This window comes from Cynoglossus semilaevis, chromosome 6, assembly GCF_000523025.1.
Source record: "Cynoglossus semilaevis isolate Cse_v1.0 chromosome 6, Cse_v1.0, whole genome shotgun sequence".
Lineage (NCBI taxonomy): Eukaryota > Metazoa > Chordata > Actinopteri > Pleuronectiformes > Cynoglossidae > Cynoglossus > Cynoglossus semilaevis.
The window spans coordinates 7,550,776-7,577,989 of NC_024312.1; the positions used below are offsets into that span (position 1 = coordinate 7,550,776).

General features: G+C 39.6%; 7 protein-coding genes and 1 pseudogene across 10 annotated transcripts in view; 4 read left to right on the forward strand and 4 right to left on the reverse strand.

Moving 5' to 3' along the window:
* idh3a (isocitrate dehydrogenase (NAD(+)) 3 catalytic subunit alpha) overlaps positions 1-2,526 on the forward strand; it is a 3,712-nt gene extending 1,186 nt beyond the window's left edge. For both annotated transcript variants that reach the window (XM_008311718.3, XM_008311717.3), the window contains 10 exons: positions 37-99; positions 207-290; positions 392-506; positions 612-799; positions 992-1,125; positions 1,215-1,317; positions 1,431-1,495; positions 1,642-1,726; positions 1,860-2,012; positions 2,087-2,526. In XM_008311718.3, the coding sequence (XP_008309940.1) occupies positions 37-99; positions 207-290; positions 392-506; positions 612-799; positions 992-1,125; positions 1,215-1,317; positions 1,431-1,495; positions 1,642-1,726; positions 1,860-2,012; positions 2,087-2,170 (1,074 nt within the window). In that variant the 3' untranslated portion in view covers positions 2,171-2,526. The remainder of the gene's footprint in view (positions 1-36; positions 100-206; positions 291-391; positions 507-611; positions 800-991; positions 1,126-1,214; positions 1,318-1,430; positions 1,496-1,641; positions 1,727-1,859; positions 2,013-2,086) is intronic.
* Positions 2,527-2,986: 460 nt separating this feature from the next.
* Positions 2,987-6,753, forward strand: dnaja (DnaJ heat shock protein family (Hsp40) member A). 2 transcript variants are annotated; one of them, XM_008311719.3, is made up of 8 exons: positions 2,987-3,144; positions 3,541-3,682; positions 4,722-4,896; positions 4,986-5,090; positions 5,172-5,399; positions 5,481-5,711; positions 5,922-6,022; positions 6,159-6,753. In XM_008311719.3, the coding sequence occupies exons 2-8, from the start codon at positions 3,551-3,553 to the stop codon at positions 6,369-6,371; spliced, it is 1,185 nt and encodes a 394-aa protein (XP_008309941.1). In that variant the 5' UTR covers positions 2,987-3,144; positions 3,541-3,550; the 3' UTR covers positions 6,372-6,753. The 2 variants fall into 2 exon arrangements, with proteins under 2 accessions (XP_008309941.1, XP_016888431.1); XM_017032942.2 differs by having other exon boundaries at positions 5,922-6,046; positions 6,096-6,229.
* Positions 6,754-6,758: 5 nt separating this feature from the next.
* On the reverse strand, positions 6,759-8,720 carry LOC103379975 (40S ribosomal protein S27-like). The gene is made up of 4 exons (XM_008311721.3): positions 8,595-8,720; positions 7,939-8,047; positions 7,142-7,252; positions 6,759-6,917 (listed from the first exon to the last, which is right to left on the reverse strand). Exons 1-4 carry the CDS (start codon positions 8,598-8,600, stop codon positions 6,889-6,891), a joined length of 255 nt encoding a protein of 84 aa, XP_008309943.1. The 5' UTR covers positions 8,601-8,720; the 3' UTR covers positions 6,759-6,888.
* Positions 8,721-9,445: 725 nt separating this feature from the next.
* On the forward strand, positions 9,446-14,658 carry LOC103379973 (ras-related protein Rab-8B). Its single transcript, XM_008311720.3, has 8 exons — positions 9,446-9,865; positions 11,318-11,378; positions 11,472-11,532; positions 11,621-11,698; positions 12,993-13,082; positions 13,172-13,237; positions 13,484-13,534; positions 13,621-14,658. Exons 1-8 carry the CDS (start codon positions 9,742-9,744, stop codon positions 13,711-13,713), a joined length of 624 nt encoding a protein of 207 aa, XP_008309942.1. The 5' UTR covers positions 9,446-9,741; the 3' UTR covers positions 13,714-14,658.
* Positions 14,659-15,547: 889 nt separating this feature from the next.
* Positions 15,548-17,844, reverse strand: LOC112487078 (uncharacterized). The gene has a single exon (XM_025055910.1). It carries the CDS (start codon positions 17,492-17,494, stop codon positions 16,118-16,120), a length of 1,377 nt encoding a protein of 458 aa, XP_024911678.1. The 5' UTR covers positions 17,495-17,844; the 3' UTR covers positions 15,548-16,117.
* Positions 17,845-18,749: 905 nt separating this feature from the next.
* On the reverse strand, positions 18,750-20,939 carry LOC112487079 (transient receptor potential cation channel subfamily M member 1 pseudogene; annotated as a pseudogene).
* Positions 20,940-23,351: 2,412 nt separating this feature from the next.
* LOC103379980 (transient receptor potential cation channel subfamily M member 1-like) lies at positions 23,352-26,920 on the reverse strand. Of its 2 annotated transcripts, XM_025055912.1 has the most exons (7): positions 26,805-26,887; positions 26,284-26,369; positions 25,971-26,184; positions 25,542-25,666; positions 25,293-25,464; positions 24,820-24,994; positions 23,352-24,678 (listed from the first exon to the last, which is right to left on the reverse strand). In XM_025055912.1, exons 3-7 carry the CDS (start codon positions 26,134-26,136, stop codon positions 24,507-24,509), a joined length of 810 nt encoding a protein of 269 aa, XP_024911680.1. In that variant the 5' UTR covers positions 26,137-26,184; positions 26,284-26,369; positions 26,805-26,887; the 3' UTR covers positions 23,352-24,506. The 2 variants fall into 2 exon arrangements, with proteins under 2 accessions (XP_024911680.1, XP_024911681.1); XM_025055913.1 differs by lacking the exons at positions 23,352-24,678; positions 26,284-26,369 and having other exon boundaries at positions 24,816-24,994; positions 26,805-26,920.
* klf13 (Kruppel like factor 13) overlaps positions 25,426-27,214 on the forward strand; it is a 37,778-nt gene continuing 35,989 nt past the window's right edge. Inside the window, exons 1-2 of the mRNA XM_017032943.2 lie at positions 25,426-25,449; positions 25,575-25,686. The gene's annotated coding sequence lies outside the window, so the exon portion shown is untranslated. The remainder of the gene's footprint in view (positions 25,450-25,574; positions 25,687-27,214) is intronic.

Below are 27,214 nucleotides of genomic sequence, written 5' to 3' on the forward strand. Positions count from 1 at the left end.
AAAACGTATTTTAGTCGTACTATTTTTGATTGACAGCTGTCACAGGTGGTTGGGGTGATGATGAGAGAATCTCCACAGCCAAGGACTTTCATCCGTGGGGTAACGAACTTCACTTTATGCTCATTTGAAGCAGTTTTGTAAATGTTAACTTGCATTAAGTTGTTTATACAGTATGTCTCAAGGGTTGTCTTTGTATTGTCTAATAGATGCAAACTGTTACTTTAATCCCTGGTGATGGAATTGGTCCAGAGATCTCCAGCTCTGTCATGAAAATATTTGAAGCATCTAAAGTAAGCACCAGTGCAGTGTGGCAAGGTTTATGAAAACTGTCAGTTACACCATTTTATAAATACTGGACTTCAAATACTTCTCTTTGAACTTTTTCAATTAGGCTCCTATTCAGTGGGAAGAGAGAAATGTTACTGCCATACAAGGACCTGGTGGGAAGTGGATGATCCCCCCAGATGCCAAGGAATCAATGGACAGGAATAAAATAGGCCTCAAAGGTTTCTTTTTAATGTTTACTTACAATACAGATTTGTAAATTTGGTTAAAGATATTTAGCTATTCAGTTGAATTAACTCCTGTACTTGTCATTGGTAATCCTACAGGGCCTTTGAAGACACCAATAGCTGCTGGCCATCCCTCTATGAATCTGTTACTTAGAAAAACCTTTGACCTCTATGCCAATGTCCGTCCCTGTGTGTCTATTGAGGGCTACAAAACCCCTTACACTGATGTGGACCTAGTCACTATTAGAGAGAACACAGAGGGGGAATACAGTGGCATTGAACATGTGGTAAATATATTATTTTAAACTGACACTTCTTTCAAGTTCACATTGTTCTTATCATTCCTTGTTCATATACTATAATCATTTGTTCTCCCCAGTGTGTATTTTTTCTTACTATTTATTACATTGGTATGCATCATAACTTTTCTATAATAGAGAGTTGTATTTGTATTTACTGTGCTTATTGATTAATTTCAGATTGTTGATGGAGTTGTACAGAGTATTAAGCTCATTACTGAGCAGGCCAGCCAACGAATTGCAGACTATGCATTTGAATATGCCAGAAACAACCAAAGGGCAAGTGTTACTGCTGTACATAAGGCCAATATTATGTGAGTCCTGCTCTTTTAGCAGTTTCTTTTTGTGGTGTGTCAAGCTTTCAAACATTTCAGTTAACCTTTCTACACCAATGGTTTCACAGGCGCATGTCTGACGGCCTTTTTCTGAGGAAATGCAGGGAAGCTGCCGAGAAGCACAAAGATGTGAAATTTACTGAGATGTACTTGGATACTGTATGTCTTAATGTGAGTGCAGTTGTTTTGATATGAATCAGCTTAATGTTTTGTGCTTTACTTCTTAATAAACTACTTAATTGTCTTAGGAAATGTACACATAACATTCCATTGTGTTCTTACAGATGGTACAGGACCCCACGCAGTTTGATGTTTTAGTGATGCCGAATTTGTATGGCGACATCTTAAGGTGAAAATAATTAATGAATGATTCAGAGGTTACAGTGCTATTTTATTGTGAAGTGTGGCTTTGGTTGATTAATATGCTAATAACCATACTGAGAATAAATGATCGTATAATACATCAAAATATAGCTGTATATGTTTGATTTATAGTGATCTTTGTGCTGGACTGATTGGAGGTCTTGGTGTGACTCCCAGTGGTAACATTGGAGCCAACGGTGTTGCCATTTTTGAGTCGGTATGTTGTTGTGTTTTTTTTTCCTGGAATTTGTTACTCAAATTTACTTTGACAGCTACACATTGCCATACTTTTCTCGGCCCAGTATAATGTTCCTATGTGATGTCAATGTTGTGGTCAATTTTTTCCTCAGGTTCATGGAACTGCACCAGATATCGCAGGAAAAGACATGGCCAACCCCACTGCCTTGCTGCTCAGTGCAGTCATGATGCTGCGGCACATGGGTCTACATGGCCACGCCAAGAAGATCGAAACTGCCTGCTTTGACACCATTCGGGACAAAAAGGTAACAAGCACTTCAAAAAGACAAACATTTATTTCCTTTGAAAGTTCTGATAACTGTGCTTTTTGTACTCTAAGGTTCTCACAAAAGACCTGGGTGGGAACTCAAAGTGTTCCGAATTCACGAATGCAATATGCCAAAGAGTGCAAGACATGGAGTAAAAACTGAGTAGGTCAAAAATATTTACTGTTGGACTCATCACTTCTTCTTGTCGTTTTATGCCAATATATCATGCTAATTTATCTTGCATGTAAATCTGCACATTTTAGTCAAATATGTATTTTAAAAAGTGGCTACTTGAAGTTTTTTTTGTCTGCACAAACCAAAGCACTGACTTAAACCTGACCAACCAGTGTATACTATATCATGGTCATTTGTCCCAAAACAGTCTAATATATGTTGCATGTTCTCTATTTATTGTCTGTAATTAATGTCTGTGTATTTGTCAGTTGTATGTGACTAAAGACACCTTATGGTTACGAGCTCATGAGGCTCATAAATATGAAAATTGAAATTATTTTACTGCTTTCTATTCATTTCTTAAGGGTGTAATTTCTTCATGTCTTTCAATTTTACCCATCCTACAAACCTACTATAGTGACCAAGTACTGCGTCTTGGTGGAAATGACTGAAATTACAGTATTGTTAAACAAGTTACAAGGTTTTCTTTACACAACATATTGTGTGTAATAAATTGGAAAATCGATTGTTAATAATTAAAATTGGACTTAAACCTAATTTCCAGTTGAGCTGATGTACCACATATCTAAACTAAGAAAGTATTATGTGTAACAAATGTCAGAAGTCTAAACAAGGCTATGTCAATACATTATGGATGACTTGCATGAAAACAGTCCTGTAAAAACGGAGACATGGAGAGAAACCGTCGTCCTCGTTGAAAATGGGTTTGACATTCTGCTACATAGTAACCATGGTAATATCAAAGCTACCGGAGCTGCTTTTCGAAAATCGTAGGACCGCCCCTGCTGTAAACCAGGCAAACACCTACCCCTTAGCCGAGAGCTCTCCAGAAAGTTCTACAGCCGCCGTTATAAAAGACAGACACAGCCATCTTCTCTCAAACGTGAACTCGCTTTTCCTGACTGTCCGAGGGCTGGTATCGTCATATTCCCTGGTAAGTTGATATATCATCAGTTTTTGTTTCTAAGCGGTTTTCGACCGATCTAACGGTTTTTAAAACCGATGGTATAATGTCATAGGTATGGCTCAAGAATATTTAAATCACATTTTCTCACTGATTTTTATACTATTCATGCAATGCTGTATTTTCACCATCAGCTAATAGTACTTTAATAGTAGTTGTTTATTGCGTTTAAAAATTCAGCCTTACATACAATATACTATATTTTCTCCTGTTAAAACACGTGGCTGTTTCGTTAACGTCGGCTGAAACACTCAACGTTACTGTCAACTGTTGACTTCTCATCAAACATAATCATTTGTGTATCGTTGTTTTTTGTTTTTTGTTTTTTTGCTTTATTTACTACTAGATTTTCTTTCGTTGTTTTAGCCGAGTCACCATGGTTTACGAAACCGGCTACTACGACCTGCTGGGAGTCAGTCCAGGCAGCACACCAGAGGAAATCAAAAAAGCCTACAGGAAACTAGCCCTCAAATACCACCCGGACAAGAACCCCAATGAAGGAGAAAAGGTGGGTTACACGTGGAGACCGCCGTGGTGCCGTTTATGATCTGCTGAAAATGGCTATTCTAAATTTAAACCGCTTGCCTGGTCGAATGGACAGCGAGAGATTCTGGAAAGATCTACCAGAGAGTTTCTGGAAAGATCTATTTGGGTTCACAGCACTGACACTGTGATGAAATGGCCGACGCAGAGAAACTGATGATTAGTTAATCTCCATAAATTGTCCTTCATTGTCCTTGACGTTTAATAGTAATTGTACTTGTCCAAAGCATGTCTATAAGACTGACTGAAGAAAAAGAAAAAAACTACGGTCAAAAACAACATAATTAAACAATTTCACGTTTACCTTAAAATAGTTTGTGTTCTAGGTAAAAAAAAATAAAATAATATGATGTATTTAGAAATAAATATTAAAAATTATTAAACACTGAATTCTTCAATGTTAGAAATGTTACTAGATTAAAATACAGCAAATATTTGAATTTTGCCTAACTTCTGGCCAGATGTTACTAATTATAAACGTGCCTTGTGTATCATCCACTTAAGTCAGTTGTCATAATAGTAATATGTTATGTGTTACAACAATTGCATAGTTAGGAACTTTATTTATTGCTGTATAGTTTAAAACCTCTGTTGCATTATCAACACTTTCTCACACTATTACAGTTACAAAACAGCAGATTCTATAGTTGTTAATCTTCAAAAATGTAGTTTTTGTTTGTTAACCCCTCTTGAATTTTTTAATATTAAAGTGTAATCAATGAAGTAATTTTAATTTCCAAGCAATCCTAATACTAGAAAAACAGGCCACTTGTTTCACATAAAAAGCATGTAACATTCTTTGCTCACTGTTTACAGACATTTTTGACATTCTTAAAACTAAAAAAAAAAAAACTACTAGGAGACATCATGACTATTCCAGCTAGTTTCTTACCATCTGTCTAGCTAAATGTAGGATGTTTCGTTGTGTAGAATTAGGCGTGGAATAGCTGGATTATTGGAGGCCTTGATTCCCAAAGTAACCCAGAGTTTTATTATTTCCACAGTTCAAACTCATATCACAAGCATATGAAGTGCTCTCGGATCCAAATAAGAGGGACCTGTATGACCAGGGAGGAGAACAGGCCATCAAAGAGGGGGGCATGAATGGAGGGTCTTCTCCAATGGACATTTTCAACATGTTCTTCGGTGGTGGTGGTCGGATGCAGAGAGAGAGAAAAGGTTAATTTAATGTGATTGTTGATAATAATGCTAATGATGCAAAAATTATATTCTGCATCTGTAGTTGATATTTCTTTCTATTCCAAAAGGAAAGAATGTTGTCCATCAAATCAATGTAACACTAGAGGAAATGTACAATGGCTCTACAAGGAAGCTTGGGCTCCAAAAGAATGTCATCTGTGAGAAATGTGAAGGTGTGTAGTGTTGTCCACTGGTTTTAAGGTGCTCTCTAGTCAAGTACGTTTGTAAAGAGCTTTTTAATGCTTTCCTGACAGGTCACGGTGGTAAGAAAGGTGCCTTGGAAAAGTGCTCAAACTGTAAAGGAAGAGGAGTACAAGTCAGAGTACAGCAGATTGGTCCAGGCATGATTCAGCAGATCCAGAGCATGTGCTCAGACTGTCAGGGACAGGGTGAGAAATTCAACTCCAAAGACCGCTGCAAGAACTGCAATGGACACAAAGTAGAACGAAAGAAGAAAATCTTGGAAGTTCATATCGACAAAGGTACTTTCCTTCCACTATAAACACACTCTTACTTGAACGTAAAAAATGCCCCTCTGCTGAAGAAAAAAATATGTTGTGCAGGTATGAAGGATGGTCAGAAAATAACATTCCATGGAGAAGGTGACCAGGAACCTGGCCTGGAGCCTGGGGATGTGATAATTGTGCTGGATCAGAAGGATCATCCTGATTTCCAGAGACAGGAAGATAATTTAATTATGAAGATGGACCTCAAACTTGTAGAGGCCCTGTGTGGTTTCAAGAAAACCATTCAGACGTTAGACAACAGAACGTTGGTCATCTGCTCGCACCCAGGTAAATAACTTAAATAGATAGAACTTTATTAATTCCTCTGGAGTTCTCTTATATTGTTTTTATCCTAAGAAGAACACAGGACTATTTTCACCCAATACAAACAAGAGTAGCAACACTATTTAGTAGTAAATAGTAAACTTCAAAATCACCTGGTCCTCAGAAATAGGTTTGTAATGGAGGCCTCATAAGCAAGTGTTTTTTTTTATACAGGTGAAGTCATAAAACACGGTGATGTCAGAAGTGTTCAGAACGAGGGCATGCCACTCTACAGACAACCTTATGAAAAGGGGCAGCTTATTATTCACTTCCAGGTTGGGCTGAAGTTTAAAAACTCTTAATTTCTCTTAATCTCAAACTTAATTTGGTGAGGAATAATCAAATGGACAAAAATAGTGTTAATTTGGTGAGGAATAATCAAATGGAGCTAATTTATACTTGATAATGCAGGTGGAATTCCCAGAGAAAGCCTGGCTTCCAGAACATCTCATGTATCAACTGGAAAGACTTCTTCCTCCCAGGGAAGACGTAATGACCACAGATGACATGGAGGAGGTGGATCTCTGTGAGGTAGACGAGCGGACTCAGAGAAGCCACAGCAGAGAAGCTTACGATGAAGATGAGGATCAGCCTAGAGCTGGAGTGCAATGTCAGACTCAGTGATTATAGTCTCTGCAAACTGTTGAAGGGGAATGTGGAGGGTTTTTGGTGTTCTTTTTTTTTTTTTTTTTTACTGTCTTCATATTCTAACACACATTTTAATCACGTACTGTTGGCAATATATTTTTTCTGTACTCTTTTTCGAAGACACGTGTATGCAAGTTCACTATCCATTTGTCCTCCAACATGGTTCACACTGTATTTATGGTAACGTTCCCATTATTTAAGATTCACATTTTATTTTATGTATGTTTCTATGGAAAGCAAAAACCTAAACATTTTCTTGTCATACAGAAGCTGAAATTAGTTTGTATACTTTCTGTGAAGGTAAGTTCAGCCATGACAAAACTTCATTATTTCTGAATAAAGGTTGAAGGAAACAAAATACCATTTTCATCTTCATTTAGTAACTTTATTTAAAATGTTTGGTGATTTAAAAGATTATTTGTTCTCCTAGCAGTGACATCTTTTTCTCACAGAATAATGCCTGGATTACAGACACTGTAAAAGTTGGGTCATTCTAATGTAGTTTTCTCCGGAAAGAGCAACCTAAGAGGAAAAAACACATTCGATTACAGATTAACAGGATATTCCAGGATAACATTCACCACTTTGTGAACTGGTTGAGAAAAGCATCATTTACTACATAAACATATTCATTTCTGTGTTTTAACTTCTGGGAATGCAGCTTTGCAACTGAATACATTTATCTAACGTAGTACATAGTCCTGGTTGCTGCCCCGTCACCACAAGTATATATATGAATGTCTCACCTTCCGTCAGCCTGGCCTTTCCTCCTTTTGGTTGACACAACACGGTGGAGCAGCCTACACAGAGAACAACGCTCTGTGCATGGCTGAACATAGTGGAGATTTTATAGCAGCCTGCAAATGACATCATAAGTAGATGTTACAAACTTCTAACCCCAAATGAAAGAACATTTGAGATCTATGAAATATTCCACAACTGTCTAATGTTTTGTAAAGTTTTTATGGTTTCATGATCATAGTACTAGGTTTCTAGCATCACTGCTTATTCTATAAAATGCATAGTCTAGACGCTTTTAAAACCAGTTATTTCTAAAATATTGCAAATATTTTAAATTGTTTACCTTACATGTTTACCCATCCTTTCCTTTTTTAATTGTGTTCTATATTTGTTTACATCAGGTACCTGGCGCTGCCATCTTGAATCATGCTCCTAACAAGAACAAGACCTCTTGTGCATCTACACATACTTCCTGTCAGGTAAATGGGATACTTTGTCATTATGATCAACACAATCTTTGAGAGGAGAGTGGGTGGTGCAATTAAAATGTTTTTTTTCCCCAATCCCGTAGTTTGTTTACATATTGCAACGGGCGCCGCCATCTTTAATCTCACAATGCTCCTCGTGAGAATGTAGTTTTTCTTGAAAAGTCGTTATTGCGGTACTGTAATAATGATAAGCTAATGGCATGTGGCTAAGTAAATAAATACACTTTAAATTTACGAATTATGCTACTGTTAACAGTACATTCTAACTCTCTAACTCGCCTATATGTATTATCCACAAGTGACTCCAGACAAACCTGGACATTTCACGTCCATGAAGTAAGAATTTGGACTCTGGACAAGTCTTTTCTTTTTATGCTTCCTTCTCTCAACGTCAATAGAAGGATGGAGGAGGTCTTTGGCCAGCTTTGATAAGAAAATATTAAATACAGATTAAAAACAGAGCAAACGGTCGATTTAAAATTATGATGTGACAGTATTTACTTTCATATTGCTCCATGCTGTATTAATATGACAAGGGTTTTTATTCATGGTTTGTTATAACATAATATACCACACATTTGGTTTAAACTGGTCTAACCACTGTTATGGCAGTTCGCAAAAATATTTTCAGCTTAACAACGTGAGTTTGTTGAGGTACAATGTGTACTTGTAAAAGAAAAATATTCTAGTGAATCTGTCTGTAAAGAGTACATTACGGGATAAATAACCTTCGTATTTCAGAAGATAGACAGAACCCGTACCACACAGTAATGCGATCCTTCAACACATGTACTGTACTGTAACATTGCTGTGTAGCAGCTAAATAACTAACACGTAAAACTGCAACACAACCCGGATGTTTACATTCGCTTTACTATTTGACTAAGAACATGATAGATGTCAACACTACACGTTGATATACACAGTACGCATCTTAATAATAATAATGATAAATCACTTTTACACTTACAGGCATTTTCAGCGTAGTTGCTTTTTACTGCGCATCGACGTGGACTGAAGAGGACGGAGTGTGCAGGAACTGTTGAGGGGAGGAGGGTGAGAGCAACCAAGTAGTAGATTTAATAAAGTCGACACACGTCTAATAAATAAAATCCGTAAGAAGACAATCCACGTTTTAACATATCAAGTTATCCTCTCACTTTTCTTAAAATGGAACCGAAACGGATTACTTTCCTGGTTTCTTTGTTAGGTATTATTGCTGGATTTATGTGTGGAAAATACGATAAGGCAGAATTTGCCGTCATCTCACCGATAATGGTGTGTTATTTAAAATATGTGTATGTATATATATGTTTATATTGATAGAACCTAGAATTATACTAATGCATTATTCATTATATAAACAATGGCTTAAAACCAAACAGAATACGCTGTTTGTGTGACTTTCTCTGTCTAAACTACACATATCCATGATGCGAGCACTGTCACGGGTTGCCAGGTTTGCTTGATAAACTACGAAAGTAAGTTCTTTTAACATATTGTCAATTATGTTTTTAAAGTTTCAGTAATGGAATCCGTTTCAGTATGATAATAAGAAAAGCGATGCTGCACATTCATGTCCTGGGCATGACGTTAAACTGCAATCACAGGCTGTAGACACGGAGAACCTTCTTGGTCTTATCCTCCTACATATACATACCAGTATTTTATGTCGTATAATACCTAGTTTACCCAATACCTAGTTTAACCAACACAACAAAACATATTGAATGTTTCCATATTTTCTATGTAAGTAAATATGTATACTATCAAAGCTATCAAAGCTTGGTTAAATAAACAGGTCGGGCAAAAAGTTTATGCACAGCACTATAAAAGTTTGTCTTGTTTAGGTAAAAACATTATTCTGACATAAAATTTCAAACCAATTTAACCCTATTTTTGGGGATCAGTTGCTCTTGCTTTATAACTGAATTTAAAGTGTATTTCCGCGTAAAAAAAGATCTGGCAACACAGTGTGACGTCACAGATCTGGGCACCGGTCTGCTGGTTGCCAGTTTTGCTGCACAGACGGCTGAGGATTTCCAGACTGGAGACCCCTGGCTCTGAGAGGCCTTTTCTGACAGACTGAAGCGACGGCGTCCCGGCTTTGTGTTTAAATGGCAAAAACGTACGATTATCTTTTCAAACTGTTGCTCATCGGAGACAGCGGTGTCGGCAAGACATGTCTGCTGTTCAGATTCAGCGAGGACTCCTTCAATACCACCTTCATTTCCACAATAGGTGAATATCCTGCAGACGCCCCTCTGCATACATTTGACAGTAATGCATGGCCATATTTACATGCTATTACAGACATAAAAATACTGCTAAACCGAAGTTATATCATTAAAAAAATATATTACACTATGACTTTATTATAATTATGTGAAATGCAGTAGGACTGAGAACAATATATACAGTATAGTCTTCTGTCCTTGATGGTTCATTGGCATCAGTAGGGCAAATTTCCAGTTATTTGAAATTCAATTAGCTAAATATTGCTAATAATACAATTTTTAAATTTTTACCATTGCCTTTGTTTTGACTTTTTTCATATATATATATGCATATCTCATACAGGATTATATACTCTAAATATAGGTTCATTCTCTATATATGAACCCATACTTAATGTGAAGAATGCATATCTGTCTGTCACAGGATTCTGATTAGGGCAACTCCAGCATTACAAACAACAGACAAGTTCATATGTGGAGAAGTCTGAGAGCATCATGTTCACATTCTTTGCATTTGAGAAACTTGTATGGTTTTCATTGTGCGGAGAATTCCTAGAGTGGGCATTTTACACAGCGATGCTTCTTTCCCTGTGGATTGCTGGAATGTGGGAATTGTTGAATGTTAAAGACATGGTTCAGTTTGGCAGCGTAAGAACCAGGAGCTCAGACTAATGTAGCAAGGGCATCAGAGGAAAGATCTCTTCAAGCACTTCCTCAATACTTTGTCTTGAGTAGATTTCTGAATCAGTTCATAATACAATATTAAGATTCTGACATCTCAGTAAATCCCTACAAAGGGTCTGATAAACTAAGGTACTGTAAAGGAACTCAAATTTGCAGAATATACATCTAATTGTAACAATAGTGGTTGAATTTAGTGTTCGTACTTAGCTCTGAGAAGAGTGAGCGACTCATAAAAATCCAGAGTATGATTTCCTGTTAAAAACCTCAAGTTCCTGTTCATGAAGGGCTATATACTGAACATATTTCTAAAATAGTGTTAATGTAGCAGGTGTTAATGTAGTTCTGCAATGTCTTTACTGTAAGCCTCTGTGATGATGGGGTTTTTTATATGTTTAAAGTGAAAGTGACTTTTTTTCACAGATTACAGTATTGTGTTGGAGTTGGAAATCTACTGGCCAATTTTAAACACAGTGTGTCTTCAGCATGTGGTTCCAGATCAGATACAGATGTGATATTTTGCCCTGTGAGATATAGTGGTCATAATATAGTATAATGTTTGTGTGTGTGTCTGTGGTTTGTCATTGCTGACTTTAACAAGCAGTGAACCATCAAAATTATTCAAATCTGAGTTGTTGTTTTTTTTAAACTATTACATAATCCTTTTCTCAGACTCTGCTTCTAAAGAGTTAAAATATGCTATTAATGAGTCCCAGCTTCTCTAATTGGCTTTAAATATATTTACCCACGCATCTCTTTGTTTATCCCCAATCAGGAATAGACTTCAAAATCAGGACCATAGAGCTGGATGGAAAGAGAGTTAAACTTCAAATTTGGTAAGTCTGATTGGCCCTTTACTCACATTTCCATATGTGTCTCTCAAGGGTTGTATCTGTGCTAACAGGTTTCATCTTTTCTTTTTTTGTAAGGGATACTGCAGGACAAGAGAGGTTTCGTACCATCACCACAGCCTATTACAGAGGGGCCATGGTGAGTCCTCCCCTCATAAACACCTCCTCTCCCTGTATTAAAGCCCTTTATGGCTGTTGATTCATAGACTATTTTTTCTCCATTACAGGGTATCATGCTGGTCTATGACATCTGCAACGAGAAGTCATTTGAAAACATAAAAAACTGGATACGTAACATTGAAGAGGTGAGATTTAACCTCAGGAAATACCCATTTGACCTACAATCGCTACCTTAAAGAATCCATGAAAACCTTATCCAATGTGAAAAAGGGTCACATTGATCAGAAATTTCATTTTAGTAGGTTAAAATAAGCCACATGTAAAATAAAATACGTAAGAGACTCTTGAACAATGTTGGAACAGACAGAGACAAAATGAAAGTGAAAAGCTCTTATACTTTGACATTCTGGAAGATTCTTAAAAGCATGGCTACTGCATAATGTACATGATCTTTAGGGCCAGAGGTCACTAATAAGTGGACCATGGTCCAAATGCTGACCCAGAAACCACCCTCTATGGGCCTGAACCAACTCATGAAATATCAACATTAAACTTCCTTCTTTTTTCACAATGCTAATCAGCCAGTCAAACCCATTAATTCAGACACAGACGGACTTGACTCTCAGTGTAACACACACTCAAAAAAAGAGGATAATTCACATGATATGGTACAAAACAAATTATATGTTCTGAGAATACATGTTAATCAGTGTTATTTCCATATTTTAGAAATCCCTTCTATCTATTTCAAGGTCTAAAATCCACCTACTGACTGATGATTATCAAGGGAATATTAAAGTTTTTTTTACAGATTGGACCTTGGTAAAAATTTTATAATCCTTGTCCTCTGTGTTATTACTACTGTGATGTACAGTAAATTCCCACATTGGCTCGGGACTGTTGCCGGAAATCATTAGGAAAAAGGAAGTCACTTTTTGTGCCAAAACAGTCTCGAGTTTCTTGACAACATGTGACATGAACCAAAAGACTTCTATTTAGGCATCTATTTATGCTATAGGGTTTTGGTCAAATAAGTAAAGACTCACTGTATTATTGCTTTGTCAGAGTGCCTATTGTTGGTGACATCTCATCTGAAAAGTTCATATTTTTTTAACATATTGTTTCACAATCAGTCTTGTTGTTTACTTACAAGTCTAGAAGTAGAAGTGCTGGCTCAGCGTCAAACTAATTCCTCTTCCTGTCCTCAGCGGTAGAGGGCAAGTCCAGTTCCCACTCTAGTTTTTCAACATCGACTTACTGTCACTTTTTAAACCCTTGTGTTGAAAAGGGCTGACAACTTGAAAAGTTGTCGACCACAGCTTAAGATATTTCCAAGACAGAAAACAGAAATATACCAAACAAAAATGAAATAAAAGTGGTGTGAAATCAGTTTACATTTGTGGCACGACTCTGTTTGATTGCCTTTACACACAGTAACTTTTTTTAATGTGAAGACTTCTGACCCAATTTTCTTCCCAGCATGCCTCGTCCGATGTGGAGAAGATGGTCCTGGGAAACAAATGTGACATGAGTGACAGGAGGCAGGTGTCCAAAGACAGAGGTGAAAAAGTGAGTAGCTGCCGCCTCAGCAACATTGATATGCCTTACACGGTTCCCACTTCCCTCTGAGTGACACTGAGGTTTTTCATCACAAACAGCTGGCTATTGATTATGGAGTGAAGTTCATGGAAACCAGTGCGAAGTCGAGCATCAATGTAGAGGAGGTAAGTGTAAACACTTGACACATTGCACATGTGACATATGATAATGAAAAGAATACGTGTAAAATAAAACACTGATGTTCAACTGGGCATCAATCCCATCTGGAGGAAAAAAGTTGAACTAAAATAGAGGCTTTTTTAAAAACTTTTTTATATTAAGGATTTAGTGTTTTTCATTTTGTCTTAGAACATTTTGACTAACCCCAAGGCCTCATTTTTGTATTCTACTCTGCTAATCTGTCACTTCAGGCTTTTTACACTATGGGAAGAGACATATTACACAACCTGAGCTCTAAGAAGGTAAGTGGTTGAGTTTTCAGACGTCTCTTTCTCTGAGTTCCTGGACTGTTGTTACATTCTTCTCGCTTTTCTTCTTCCTGTGGCAGACTGACAACGGCGCTGGAGATTCCGGCAAACCAGTGAAGATCACGGATAAAAAGACCAAGAGGATTAAGCTCTTTAAGTGTTCTCTCCTCTAGGCTGCTCCCACTGCTCTCACAGCTCTGCGCTGCTGTGTCACTCTGCTGTTTTCTGAGACTCACTTCCTGTCTTGGTCACGGCTACGGCGGCAGCGTCTCGTCCTAATCAGAGAGCCTTGGTACCAGCAGACGCAGGTTCAGAAGTGCTTGTAATGCAATCCTGATCAGATGAGCCGAGGTGCATCAGGGACAAATGAGGCCTGATACTGTACTTCCGCCGTGTGTGTGTGTGTGTGTGTGTGTGTGTGTGTGTGTTGGTGTGAGATGCTCAGCCGTGGTTTGCAGCTGAATCCTCTCAGAGCAGGCATTTATTTACCTCCCAAGGAAATATCTCGCATACACAGAGTTGTCTTATCAAAATCAAACAATTAAAAAAAAAAGTTTTTCATCCAATGTAGCATAAAAAATAAGTGCACTACCTATTGTCATATTAGATATGAGACTTTATCGACTGATTGTATTTATCTGTGTGAATCCATGCGTGTTGTGAAGCTTTCTGCTCATTTATTTGTGCCTGATCATTATTTTTCTTTTTCTTTTGATATTTTTCATGTTTTGTTGCCAAGACAAAAAGAAAGGAAGCCGCACTTGATACATTTTGTCAGCCAGTTGTCAGTATTTGCATGGAAGTTACGGCACCACCTGTAAGCGTGTCATTTTAAAGGAAAAAAATATACTATAAGAAGTTTATATACAGTATTTCACAGTGTCAACCATGTATATGACTTTCATTGTTCCTGCTGTAGGCATATTGTACACGAGCACAATAATGGATTGTACAGAGTTTATCTTTAATTTGAAACTGTAATCTTCATACTGGGTCCCTTTACAACTCTATTGTTAACACATGAAGTTGCATATGGGAAAAGCTGTCTTGTGACTGACGCTGAAGCTGTTGTATGTGATCGGTGAGAAGTAAAGATGGTAGTGGAAATGGATCTTCAACACAGTGGGGGGGTTTGGCTATTTTTGCACTGACTAGTGACATCTGTGGCATAAATATTGTTGACTGTTACCTTAAAGCACCAATTGGTCCCCAATTCCCGGGCGGCGGACCGGATACCGGGGTGCGCAGAAGAAAATGCACTTACATGACTTACTTACACTATTTCCGTTTTATTTATTATCTGATTCTGAGCGATGTTTTATTTTGAAAAATTACCGGATTTTCTCCGCGCATCTGTTTTTGACTCCCACTTGATCCATGTCAAGTGTGCTTGCCTCGGTCACATGTCTTACTTACATCCGCTACCATCTTAAAGGGTCTGCTCCGGCCGGAAACACATAATACATTGCCGCTAAATTGAAACCCTGAAGCTAGCAAAATGAACAACAACAAAAAACAAAACAACAAACAAAACAAACGTCTTTGGAAACGTCTTTAAATCAGGGTAATAGAACCAGCGAGAAGACGAGAAGAAGAGCCAACGTCTTTAAAGAAAAAGAAAGCCGCATTCAACGGACAATTCCAGGAGTCCTACTTGAAATACGGATTTATTGCGACAGGTTGTTCCCACGCACCGAGCCTGCGCTGGATAATACGCGGCGAACTGTTTCGCCACTTGGAGACCAAACGTTCTGCATTTAAAGATAAGCGCGACGTAACGAGGATGCTACTAATAAAGTTGCATACACAATGGCTTATAATTACATTTAGAAAATGCCAGTTTTTATGCCCGTCGTATCATTTTATTTAGTTGTATTTCTCTGCCACCCCTTAAAAGGCCGGTCCGTGGCGCGAAAAAGGTTGTGGACAGGTGGGAGCAGATGGATATGGAAACGAAAAAAGATGAGCGACAGCTGTTGAAGAAGACCGTTGTGTGTGCCTTTCTTTAATTTTTGTGAGTATACAAGCATTGTGTTCAACTAAACGGGCCCATTTTCACACTGCCCAAGTTAAGTGTGTATAAACCGATACTTTAAGATCGTTACATTTCATTACATGTACTTTTTATTGGGGGGGTCGGGGGGGAGGGCATTTTGGTATGCTGGTGCGCTGTGGTCTTTTTCTAGTGTAAAATATGAGCCATGGCATAAAAAAGGGGAAACACTGTTCTATACTAACTGTTGTTTCTTCTCTCCAAATTTTTCTCTTCTTTTGTCTGGTAGCTGCTTCTCCAACATTCATCCAGTTTTCCACTGGTTTTTTATCAACACCTCAACCTTGTCTTTGCCAATGTATTTCCAAACCCATGACTTTCCATCTCTGTTAACATACCTATCTCGCTTTACTCTTCCTTTTCTGTAGAATTCACTTTATGGGGTAACAGAAAAAAGCTAAAAACAAGGTTTTAATTGTGACAAATGTGATGTAAAAGACATTTTTCATCCTTGGGTTAAACACGTGGTTCTATAGCCGAAAGTCTTAAGTTATAACATCAGTTATTGTTGTGTTTGTTTCTCTTTAATTTTCTCTATCCTGTGCATCATTATCTCCTTTCTCTGCCTCCATCTTCTGTACCACTGCCTCGGCCCCCACCTTACAGACCTCACCAAGGTCTCTCTCACTGCACGACACCCTGCGCTCTTTGCTAACCAACATGGACTTTGTCTTCCTTACACTGGCATTCCAGCTGTGTGACCTGTGAGGGGACAGATATCTGTCGTCAGCCACACTCAGGTAGTCCGTGGTGTCTGACAGGATTCTTTTGGCCTTTATCTTCTTAAAGTCTGTGGCGGACTCTACATCTGCTACAAGAGTTCCATCGCTTTCTAAAGGAATCTGATGAACTTGATTCTCCTCTTTTTTAGCTTCTGTAGGTGCGTCCTGCTTCTGAAACTGCTGGGCAAGAGTCCGGACTGTAGATACTTTAGGCATATGACCCAAAGTGCTTGGGTGTACTTGATACTCCAGGTTTCCTGGCCACTGATTTGGCATTTTGGCTACTTCGTCCAACAGAGCTCTGTAGTCTGCGGTCTGCTGTCCGTCATCACCTGCCTCTGCTGGGCTGTAGACGATGCCACTCATCGCCCTTTTTTTGGTGAAAGGTGAAGTTTGACTTTGGGTTTCACTGGGAACATAATTTAAAGATTCGGTTCTCTTTGGAGTTGATGAACTCCACAGCAGGGCTTGGAGTTTTGTGGTTGGTTCAGCCGTTTGCTCTGGTTCATCTGGAGGGCTGATGATGACGGTACTCATTGACCTCCTCTTTGTCAGTGGAGATGTGGGTTGGTCGTCAGCAGGGTAGTATTTCAAGGATTTGGTTCTCTTTGGAGGAGAGGAAGGTTTGAGTCTGTTTTGGTCTGTGAGTCGATCCAGTCGAAAAGAACTGCCCTGTTTTATGTTGACTAGGGTTGTATGGCTTGATGCCACAGATTCGGGCTTTTGTTCGCATGGAGATATGAGAATGTCCACACGAGAGCCGGGTCGAGACCGCTCCAAACCTGCAACCTCCAGCTTCTGACCACCATCCTTTGTGCTGAGCTGGCCACTGGAGGCTTCTTTAATACTCCTACGGGTCTCCGCACCTGTTTTGGTCGTGTCGTCCGGGTCCCTTTGCTTCTGTGCGAACTCTTCCATGTCCATGTGGAAACGGTAAAGACTGTAACCGTCTGCACTGTTAATACTGCCCTGACGGAGGAGTGAGGACGGGTCACATACAGAGGAGTTTCGTGAGTAAGTCCGCGTTAACTCCAACCTGTCCACACCAGCAAGTTTTTCCAGAGCCACAGCCATTCGTCCATGTATCTCCTCCAGCTGAGCCAGACGTAGATCCACCGTCTGTAGAGAGGCTTTCATCGTGTTCTCTCTCTCATTCACCTCCTCCAGACGCATGGACATATTCTCAACTCTGATTGAAAGAAATGTTGATTTTTTTTTTAATCATTAGACATTTGTGAACAGTTATTTACAGGGAAGGGAACAACAGTGAAAATACGGCCCACCTTTCTGAGGTGACTTTGATGCGTTCGTCACTTGAGGACTGCTGCTCGTCTTCTTTCCCTCTGAAATATTCCTCCACACATTGTTCTTCAAACTCGTAGAGACTTTTTAGCTCCTCTGGATTCAGTCGCAGCTCTGGCAAAAACAACAGACATTTGTGTGTTTGAAATAAGCCTGGAACTGTTGTTATACATGAGGGTGTGTTAAGAACAAGATTTTAGTGTCTTTCTGAATAGGAACAGCAATGAATGTCACCATGATGCAGCTAATGAAGTGGCCGTTGAGTCTTTGTGAAGTATATCTCTGATATGTATATATTCTTGCGTGTTTATTGGAGAAAACTTACTGAGCCCTCTGTCTTTCTCATCCAGTTCTCCCTCTTGTCTCTTCTTAATACAGTGTCGAAACATCCTGTTGAAGAGGATGTAGAGGTGACTGAAGATGATGAGAGGAGGAGGAAGGATAGGACGGTCGTGAAAGGTCATGATCAGCTGATATCTCTGGAACTTCCACACCTGGTTCGAAATAGACTTGACTTCGAAGAAGGTGTTGCTGTGGAGCAGGTAAAGAGACAAATTAGTCTAAACTTTCTTCAGTACAGTCGCTGCAAAACTTTAGTCAATCGAATATGTATTTACTTGAAGACGGCAATGAGCAGGTTGACCAGAAGGATGTTAGCCACGAGAAGATAACAGGCCATAATAGCAGGTGTCAGCCATGCACCGGGGATGCAAGGAGGCAGTTTCTTACCATCTTCATCATACAGGTGTTCACCACATGGAGCTGGATCCAAAGGTGATCACAGTTAAACTCAGATAAACAGATACATTTATTTGGAAATACATTTAAAAAGTACTCACGGTTTATTTCCATGGCATAAACTTTAGAAAATCCAAAAAAAGCACAGCAGCAGTTGAACAAACACATGTAGAAAAAGTTAAAAGCCTACAAATGTACTTATTTTTACATTGTGCTTCTGTCAAGGTCAAGCTGCTGTCCATAAAAGTATAAATAGTTATCTTCATTTTTTATACCACAAATCACTATATATTTGTCTATTTTTTTGCTTTTAATTTTGTAGACAAAATAAGTTTTCAGACAAATACAGAGCATTTTTCCTTGTATTTAAACAATTTAACAAGGGTTAGTCCCCTTTTTTCAGACAAATACAGAGCATTTTTTCCTTGTATTTAAACAATTTAACAAACTAGTATTACGCCAAAAAAATTCATTTACAGTTTAGGTTTAAAAAAAAATTCTCACTGCCTTCACCGTGACAGAAAAAAGTGACAACAACAAAACTTGAAGGCAGATGATCGTGAAAAAAAAAACCTCCTAAATAGTTATTGCCTAATTATCCAGCAGGGGGAGACAAAGTACACGCGGTCCATTCATATAACGTGTCTAGGCTTTACAAGAGTTAATACTGATCATCTGCCCAGAATCAGGAAACAGAATCTTACTATGAATTCTAGTCTTACGGTCTATCGAGTCCGCAAAAACCTCCCCATAGATCATCCAGTAGGGCATGTAGAAAATGTTTCTGGCCAGTCTCCAGGTCGGCTCCTCATCCGGGTGAAGAATGGCCTGCCGAGCCACCCCGAAACTCATGAGCACAACCAGCATGATCACGACAAAGTACATCATGTCAATCATCTGGAAGCGAGGAAGGATAACAGAAAAAGAGTGAATTAAAGGTGAAGAATTCACTTCAGTATCGTGGGAGTGCATACTGATACACAGATGTCGGTTACCATCTTCCCGATCATCATCACATAAGGGCCCAAGTATTTGTTGACACCAAAGATGTCCAGGACACGGATGTACCAGAAGATGATGTCTATGCAGTAGATGACTCTGCCGTAGCCCATGTAAGGCTCGTGGTGCAGCCGCAGCATGAGCCCCAGCAGGAAGGTGGAGATGGCAGCCAGGTCTGTGATGTTCCAGTAGTCCTCCATCCACACACTGATCTTCTGCTTCAGCTTCCCAGGCTCCGACATCAGAATCTACACACCAGGGTTCAAAGGTCACCGGGAGAGGAAAGGCTATCAGGCGTAACGATGCATATTAAAGAAGTGGAGCTTCTACCTGTCGGACTTTTTCACTGCCAAGTGTGAGGATGTAGGAGATGACAGTCCACTCTTGTATCGACGGCCATCGCTCCATCTTCACCAGAATTATGTAGTTGTACAGCATTAAATATCCCAGATAGGAAATCTATTGCAGTGGAAAGGACAACCTTAGAGTTCATTATATATCTTTATACAGTATATATACCCAAATATCACTACAGGCATAAACATGGACAAGAAGAAAACTCACAGTGTTGAACCAGAATTTAGTAAAGGGTGCGTCGTAAAACTCAAAGATCCTTTTGGCGATAGGTATTTTGCGGACATTGGTGTTACCGTCTTCTTCGTCTCCTTTTCGTGAATTTGCATCGTTGTTGTGGTCCTGTTACACAGCAGTTAGTTTTCAGCGAAGTCTACGCAGTCCATTTTAAATAAATCATTTAATCTAAACATTTCAAGGCGGAATAATTGTTTAATACATAAAATAGAAAATATTGACCAGGTTGAGATTATGGTAGAGTTCATGCATTTTTCTCTATCTAAAAAGTCTGCCCTCGAGTCCTAATAACTAACGACAATGTAAAAAATTTGAAAGCAGACCTTGGTGGTTTTTTCGTCATCTTTCTTCTCTTTGCCTTCCTCCTTTCCTGCAGTTGCATTATAGGATGCATCATCCCCAATACGGAAATCCAACAGCAGAATCAGGGGAGGAAAGATGATTCCCAGAATAACCTAGCAGAGAAAATAACAAATGAGATCAACCGCTACTTTAAATATCATCAGTCACACTTCCTAATGAAGTTATCTGTACCTTGAGGCCGGGATTTTTGCCCATCCGTAAACAACCCATCCACATGTCAGTGAGCAGCATCTGGCTGCAGGTGTGGGCGATGAAGTCGCGCTGCTTAGCCGCCACAGCCAGCTTCAGACAGGTGGAGTTGCTCCAGTTTACCAGTTCGTATGTGAGGAGCTTCATGGCCACCTGTTCATCGTGCTTGTAGGACTGATCCAACAGCTCGTAAGCCAGCTGGCCAAACTCTCTACGGGAGAAAGACAGCAATAGCAAGAACAATGTGAATAAGTAGCAATTGTTTTGCGTCGATGATGAATAATAAATTGCCATATATAAAAACAAAGCTGCATAGGTTATTAAACACAGTTGATGCTCAGCTAGAACTGCCTTCTATGGCACAGCGCATAGATTTTATTTCTTAGCAACTGGATATTGTATAGCAATGTAAAAGCAACAAATTTATATTTAAAGCCTTTCTTGTTTCACAAATATAAATGGAAAACAATCAGTGGGAAAGAATAGCATAGGAGATGTAAAATACTGACTTGGAGTTGTTCTCCAGGTCTTGGGAGATGTCGTCAACCAGCTCACTCTCTGAGCACTCGTGAGCCATGGCTTTATACAGTTTACAAGCAACCAGGGCCTTCGCCATGGCCTCCTCTCCACGCTGCCAGAGAAACAGCGCCATCTTCTGGCGCTTCATCAACACGCCCCACAGCATCAGCTCATGAAAGGGGTATTTAAACCGGCAGACTTCAGGGTCGTCTACGTCTATTTCCACTTCTTCCTCTTTCTTCTTTTTTGGCTTTTTCTTCCCTTTTTGCCTTGGTTCATCATCCTAAGATAAATAATTTAGAAAGTTTAAAGACAATGATAATTTATTACTATATTTAATATTATTCTTAATAAATAGATTTTCCTTTATCACCTCACCTCCATTCCAAGTAGCTTTAGAGCTTTTGGCTACAGAAAGAAAAAAAAAAGGTTAATAGGAAGAAAAAATGATGGTATTTAATTATATAACAACACCTCCCATTCATTCATTAATTTTTCCATCCATCCATCAGGTCATGTTGCAGGACATTGTTACGATATTTTGAGAACAATGTCAAGTCAGGATAAGTCGTTTTATGCTCTTGGAAGTATTCGTTTTCTCCTACTGATGGTGACTTTAAACCTATTACATTCATATTTGCATTACTCACCCTTTTTAGTCCATATAAATTGTTATAGAGGTTACGAAAGGCCTTCCTGGTGTAGTTGCTTCTGTACGCTCCACCCATCAAGTACTCCAGCACCAAACCGATGTCAATCAATGTGATCTGGTAATCTGGAGGAAGGTTCCCCTGTAGAGTATCATACAAGATCATCAAACCATAACAGGATTTTGATGCATTCATTTCCTGTACTTTTTATTTATTTATTTATTTTTTTACAAGAAAGATAGTTTTACCTTCTTGACATCTCTAACCACGGCGTGAAGAGTATTCGCTGGGCCTAATTTCTGTGTCAAAAAAAAAAAAACAACTAAGGAATTAATATTGCAGAATTATCAATTTATTTATTGCTCTGTTCCACTGGGCGGCTCACAGTGTTGTATAACTCCTCCAGTCTGGGAATGGTGAGGAAGTGATGAATGTTGACTCCATTCTCAAGAAGCAGTTTGACAAAGTCCACTCTGTCCAACACCAGAGCGTCCATCATGGCCTGCTCCAGAGAATTGACCTGGCACAATAATAATAATAATTATTATTATTATATTTATTATCATTATTATTATTATCTTACCCATCGAATAAGCTCCAACTTCCTGGGGTCGGTTTCCTCTGGAGGTTCAGGCTTAGCTTTTCCTTTCCCCTTCTTTCCTCGAGTCTTGCTGCGAGGAGCGCTGACAGGACTCTTGGGCTTCTCCTGTGTCATGGCTGCAGTGGCTGTAGCGTTGGCCATGGCACCCGCAGGCTGACCAGGAGTAAAGATATTAGTTTTCTGAACTTTAGATTATGAGTTAAATCAATACAATTTTACAAATCTTTTGTGGCCATGTAGTAAGTAAGTAGTAAGTAGTTCTCACTCACTGGCAAATTGTGTCCGTAAACAAAGATGTGATTGCGAGCAATGTCCACTCTGTTCCAGGCCAGAGCCAAGCTGAGCTGATCTGATGCTGAAGCATTTGTGCCTTTGGTCGACGGAAACAGCAGAGCGAGAAATATGGCAGTTAAAACATTGGTTGTAACATCATTTGGACATGCTGTGTCACTGTGACACAGGGAGAATTTACCTTTCAACAGGGCAGTCAGAATGGCCATTTCAATATCCTGCTGTCCCTCTGACCCCATGCGAAAAACTGTGATCTATGTTTGTTGGGAAAATCACAGGATTAGTCTTGCAGGTCCTTTGTAGTGTAGTGTAGTATTGTGGATATATTGTATTTTTGACTAGCACTCTTCATTATAGTAAAATCCGTCTCTCTTATTTCAGAGGGCAGCTGCAGTGTAAGCTGGTGACAGTCTATGTAAACATGATTCCTGACGCTGCCGCGTCTCACACAAACAGCTTTTTCACTCATTACTCGTCACAGCCTGACCATGTCAAACAACATTAAGATGGCAATTCTGTCACATGGTTAATTTTGGAATATGCTATGTTTGGCATGAATACTGTATATGACACTGTGTCAGAGCGTCTTATGATGGCTTCTAAAAAAAACTACTGCTTTATTCATCATCATCTTATCTTTGCCCCAGGGGTTGCCACTGTTCACCCCTGTCTCCTCTGTTGTTACACTAACCACTGCCATCTTCTGCTCTTCCCTCCAATCCCTCTCACAATCTCATCTCGACATTATCATCCATCTCTACTGCTCATCTTCAATAGTCCCTCTCAGCTGCTCATTTCTGATCTTGTCCTTGTTGGTGAATCTGGTTCATTATCACGACAACAAAACTTGTAGAATCTCCCAAACAATTGCTGAGCCCCCACTCCCTTGTATTCGCAAACAGGGGGAGAGTGAAGTCATTGTTATGTTTAATGTATGCTGGTGTTACATCACTTCTAATTTGTGACCCTCCAAATGAGTGTTTTCTACTCATCTGATCCGGCTGTTTGCATAAAATGCATTTAGGATTATGATGAGATCAGACAGTGGTGGTGATGATGATGATGATGATGATGATGATGATGATGATGATGATGATGATGATGATGATTCACCTGTGGGTTATTCAGATTAAAAGGTGCCAATGATGTGCTCTCTGAGATGCGTAAGAAGTTGTGTTTGGGTGGAGTCTGAGTTAGAACTAAGTGGAAGCTAAAAATACCCGCAGCGATTTGATCTGTAAAAAGCCAGTTCATTTGAGTGTGTTGGAGCATTAGGTGGTTTAATACACCAGAGATAGTGGTCGCAAAGTCTCTGCAGATGCTGAAAAAAAGGCCAGATAGTGGATAGAAAGAGCAACTTGGCGGAGGATTAGGGAGATGGATCCTCTTCTACATTTATGTGCCACATGTTTGCTGTGCGAGGATGAAGTAAGAGCCTTTGCTAAGCAGGTGGCAGCGTGCTCTGATCTTTCCCACCCAAATGTAAAGAGTGTGGAGATTATACAGGCTGTGTATTACACATTACTAATCGCATCACATGGAGTCTGCCCCACAAGTGTTACTGATATTCATTTATACCAAGGTCTTGATCGAACACTTTGGAGAAACACTTCAGCGTTAATCTGATGTACTGTATCCGTGCACATCGTGATGAAATGACAGCATTAATGCCACACAGTGTGATTCTGTAAAGTAGCACGCCCACTTCACAGCCCGGCACTTACAGCTCACTGTAGCTTACGGAGTCCATTTGTGCTGGTCAGCCACGAAGCTGCGAATGACCCCGATTACATGACATGACCAGAACAAGAAGGGGCGATGACAGGCAGGTGGTGGGGATTATTTTTATTCAATATGTTAATGGAAACACACAGATGAGAGGCATGGATGAATGAGGGTGGAGACCAGATGTTTGAAGTATCAAAAATGATTTTATTGATTTTATTTTTCACACAAAATGTATTATTATCCTGCAGGTTGTCTTTCTTCTACTTACCAGTTCCCTTTTCTTCATGCACTCCATAACCATGAGCAAGATCTGCTGCGATTGGCTCTTGCTGTAGTTGAAAGTCTTTTGAATTGTCACCAATAGTTGGTCTCGAACATCATCGTTCACCAAGCTGAAAGCAAAGTTTGTGAAAAGAACGTTCACCTTTTCACCACCAGGAGGAATAAACTGAAATATAAATAATTTTATGGAGTTTGTTTAAAAGTAACTCTTCCATTTGTCTACTTCTGCACTAACTATCCTAAAATCTTACCCGTCGTCCTCACAGAACTTGTGTGCAAAGGAAATGATGTCAGAGGCTCGACCACTGCCGTCACACACCACCACAGGAACAGGAGGATCATCTCTCAGGCTCTCCAGGGCAATGGAGATGACGTTCGGACCTCCCTCAACAATCAGGCACACTAGGGGGACACCCTGACCTAGACCTGCGGAACAAAATCCATCACAGTTCACAAACTTAAAAACCAAGACTTTACAGCAACAAAGAAGTCAAACTGATGTGAAGTCATTCCTGGTGTGAGACGTCAGTGGTGACAGCTGAGCATCCCTTTGCTGTCCCTGCCTTATCTGAGCACCAGGCATAGGATGACAAAGGGAAGCCCACAGGTCACAGAGGACTGTTTCGTCCACATGTCCAACGGGACTTGAAGGCTACCAAGTACACACTGTGGAGGATGGAGACGATCTGAAGAAGGTCAGGTGATGACTCTCAATGTCACTTACGGGTGTTAATCTTCTGCAGAGAGATGTGCTTCTCCAGCAGCCGACGCAGTTTGACCTCTGACCCGTACTTTCCGCAGGTGCCGTTGTCCGTCAGGATGAAGTGGGAGTGGCTGTTGTTGAGCACGGCCAACTTGCTCAGAGGATTTCCCATTCCCTGGTAAGGTCTGGTTACCTGGAAAAAGAGGAAAACTTCAGTGTCAAATGTTACATTTTCATGGAAGTGACTCCTTTGCAAAAAGAAATCCTCACATCTTTTCCAATGAGGTCTTCTTTGTTTTCCAGAATTCCCCATGGAGCAATTCCAATAGCACAGACCTTCCCCCGTGACTTGGAGGAATGGTCCTTCAAGGCGTCTCCCACATGACGGATCACTCCTGCCATGTTAAAATACAAGGTAAAACTTTTACTGTTATTATGAAACACAGCCTTGTAGATAATGATCCTTTTTGAGTGTCTAATGCAGTTCCATCACAGTATTAACTGCAAAACCGCAATTAATTTTCCCAGAAAGGCTTTTAATTGTTGAGCTTAATTCTGTGCCAAAAGCTCGGTCAAAAATCCCTCCAGGAAATTAAAGAGTTTGGCTTATATAACAACATTTTAGCTCAAAGTTAATCTTCTTTCAATTACTGCGGGGACATTTAAAAGCCGTCTCCTAATAAAGTGTCACAGTCGTACCCGTGTTGACTCCACCGGTGAAGATCCACGCTCCAGTGGTGACCGCAGCTTTGATCAGGCCTTTGCCAAACACTTGCTTGAGCTTGGGCTGGAGGTCAAAGTTCTGGAGACCACCGTGAACGGAGATGAGTAGGGTGGGCAGTTCTAGCTGCCAGTCTTTCACCATCAGATGCAGCAGGTTGTCAGGCTTGGTATCGTAGGAAACCCTGATGAACTGAAATGGGGGAAAAAATACACATTAAGAACACATTTTCACAGTGAGCAGTAAGAAGTAATCGTACCGAAGTGATGAAAGATAAATGGATTTAAATACATCACTGTACAGGCCCAGTAGGTGGCAGTGACACAGAACAAGTTTGGGTGGGTGGAGGGTCAGGATCAGGATGGCAGTTTAAATCTCTAAAAATAAATATAGATATGAAGCCAATTAAATTGTTTTTTTCTATAAAATAATGCAACATAATCCTAATGACAATAGTCACTGTCTTGGTGCAGTGCTGTAAATAAAGGGGTCTGTCCTTAATTCCCGGTAATTCTGGGAAATTGTTTATCCCAAAATTTGGATCTTTAACATTTTTATGGGAAAAGGTTCTGACTGTCATAATAAGTCAGCTATTGTGTACAATACAAGTCAGCACATTTATAGCTGCGTTTGTAGCTCCCGCTACATGACAGAGAAAGAATTGTCCTCTGTGTATAAATGAAATAAATGTCATTTGTGGGGAAACATGATCTGATTTCTACAAAACTAAATTCAAAAACTCCTGTGACTGAGACTCACCATGGCCCTACAAAACTAAATTCAAAAACTCAACTCCTGTGACTGAGACTCACCATGGCCTTATTGATGAATCCTCCACCCTGGAACTCAATTACCCCGTAAGCATCTGTGGGGTATGTTCTGGTGTATTTCACCACCGTCCATTTATCTTTGGGGGTGTCGATGTGCACCAGCTGGTTTGCCTCTTCCACCGAGTTGGCACCAGGAGGGATGGCCACGTGCTGGGTTGTCAGCTGACCACAGGCACATCTAGACATCACAGATGTAGGAACACACGTGTGTTAAAGAAACACATAAAAATCTGCTTTGACTTTTAGTTTGTTTTTTTAAGAATGATGAATGTTGTTTTTAATGATTTCTAGCTGGAAAAGTATGAAAAATGTTGTTCCTTTAGTAGTCAAGTTTGTTCAGTTACACAACTATTTAATAATCAAACTGGGAAACAAAGTTTTAATCACCTGGT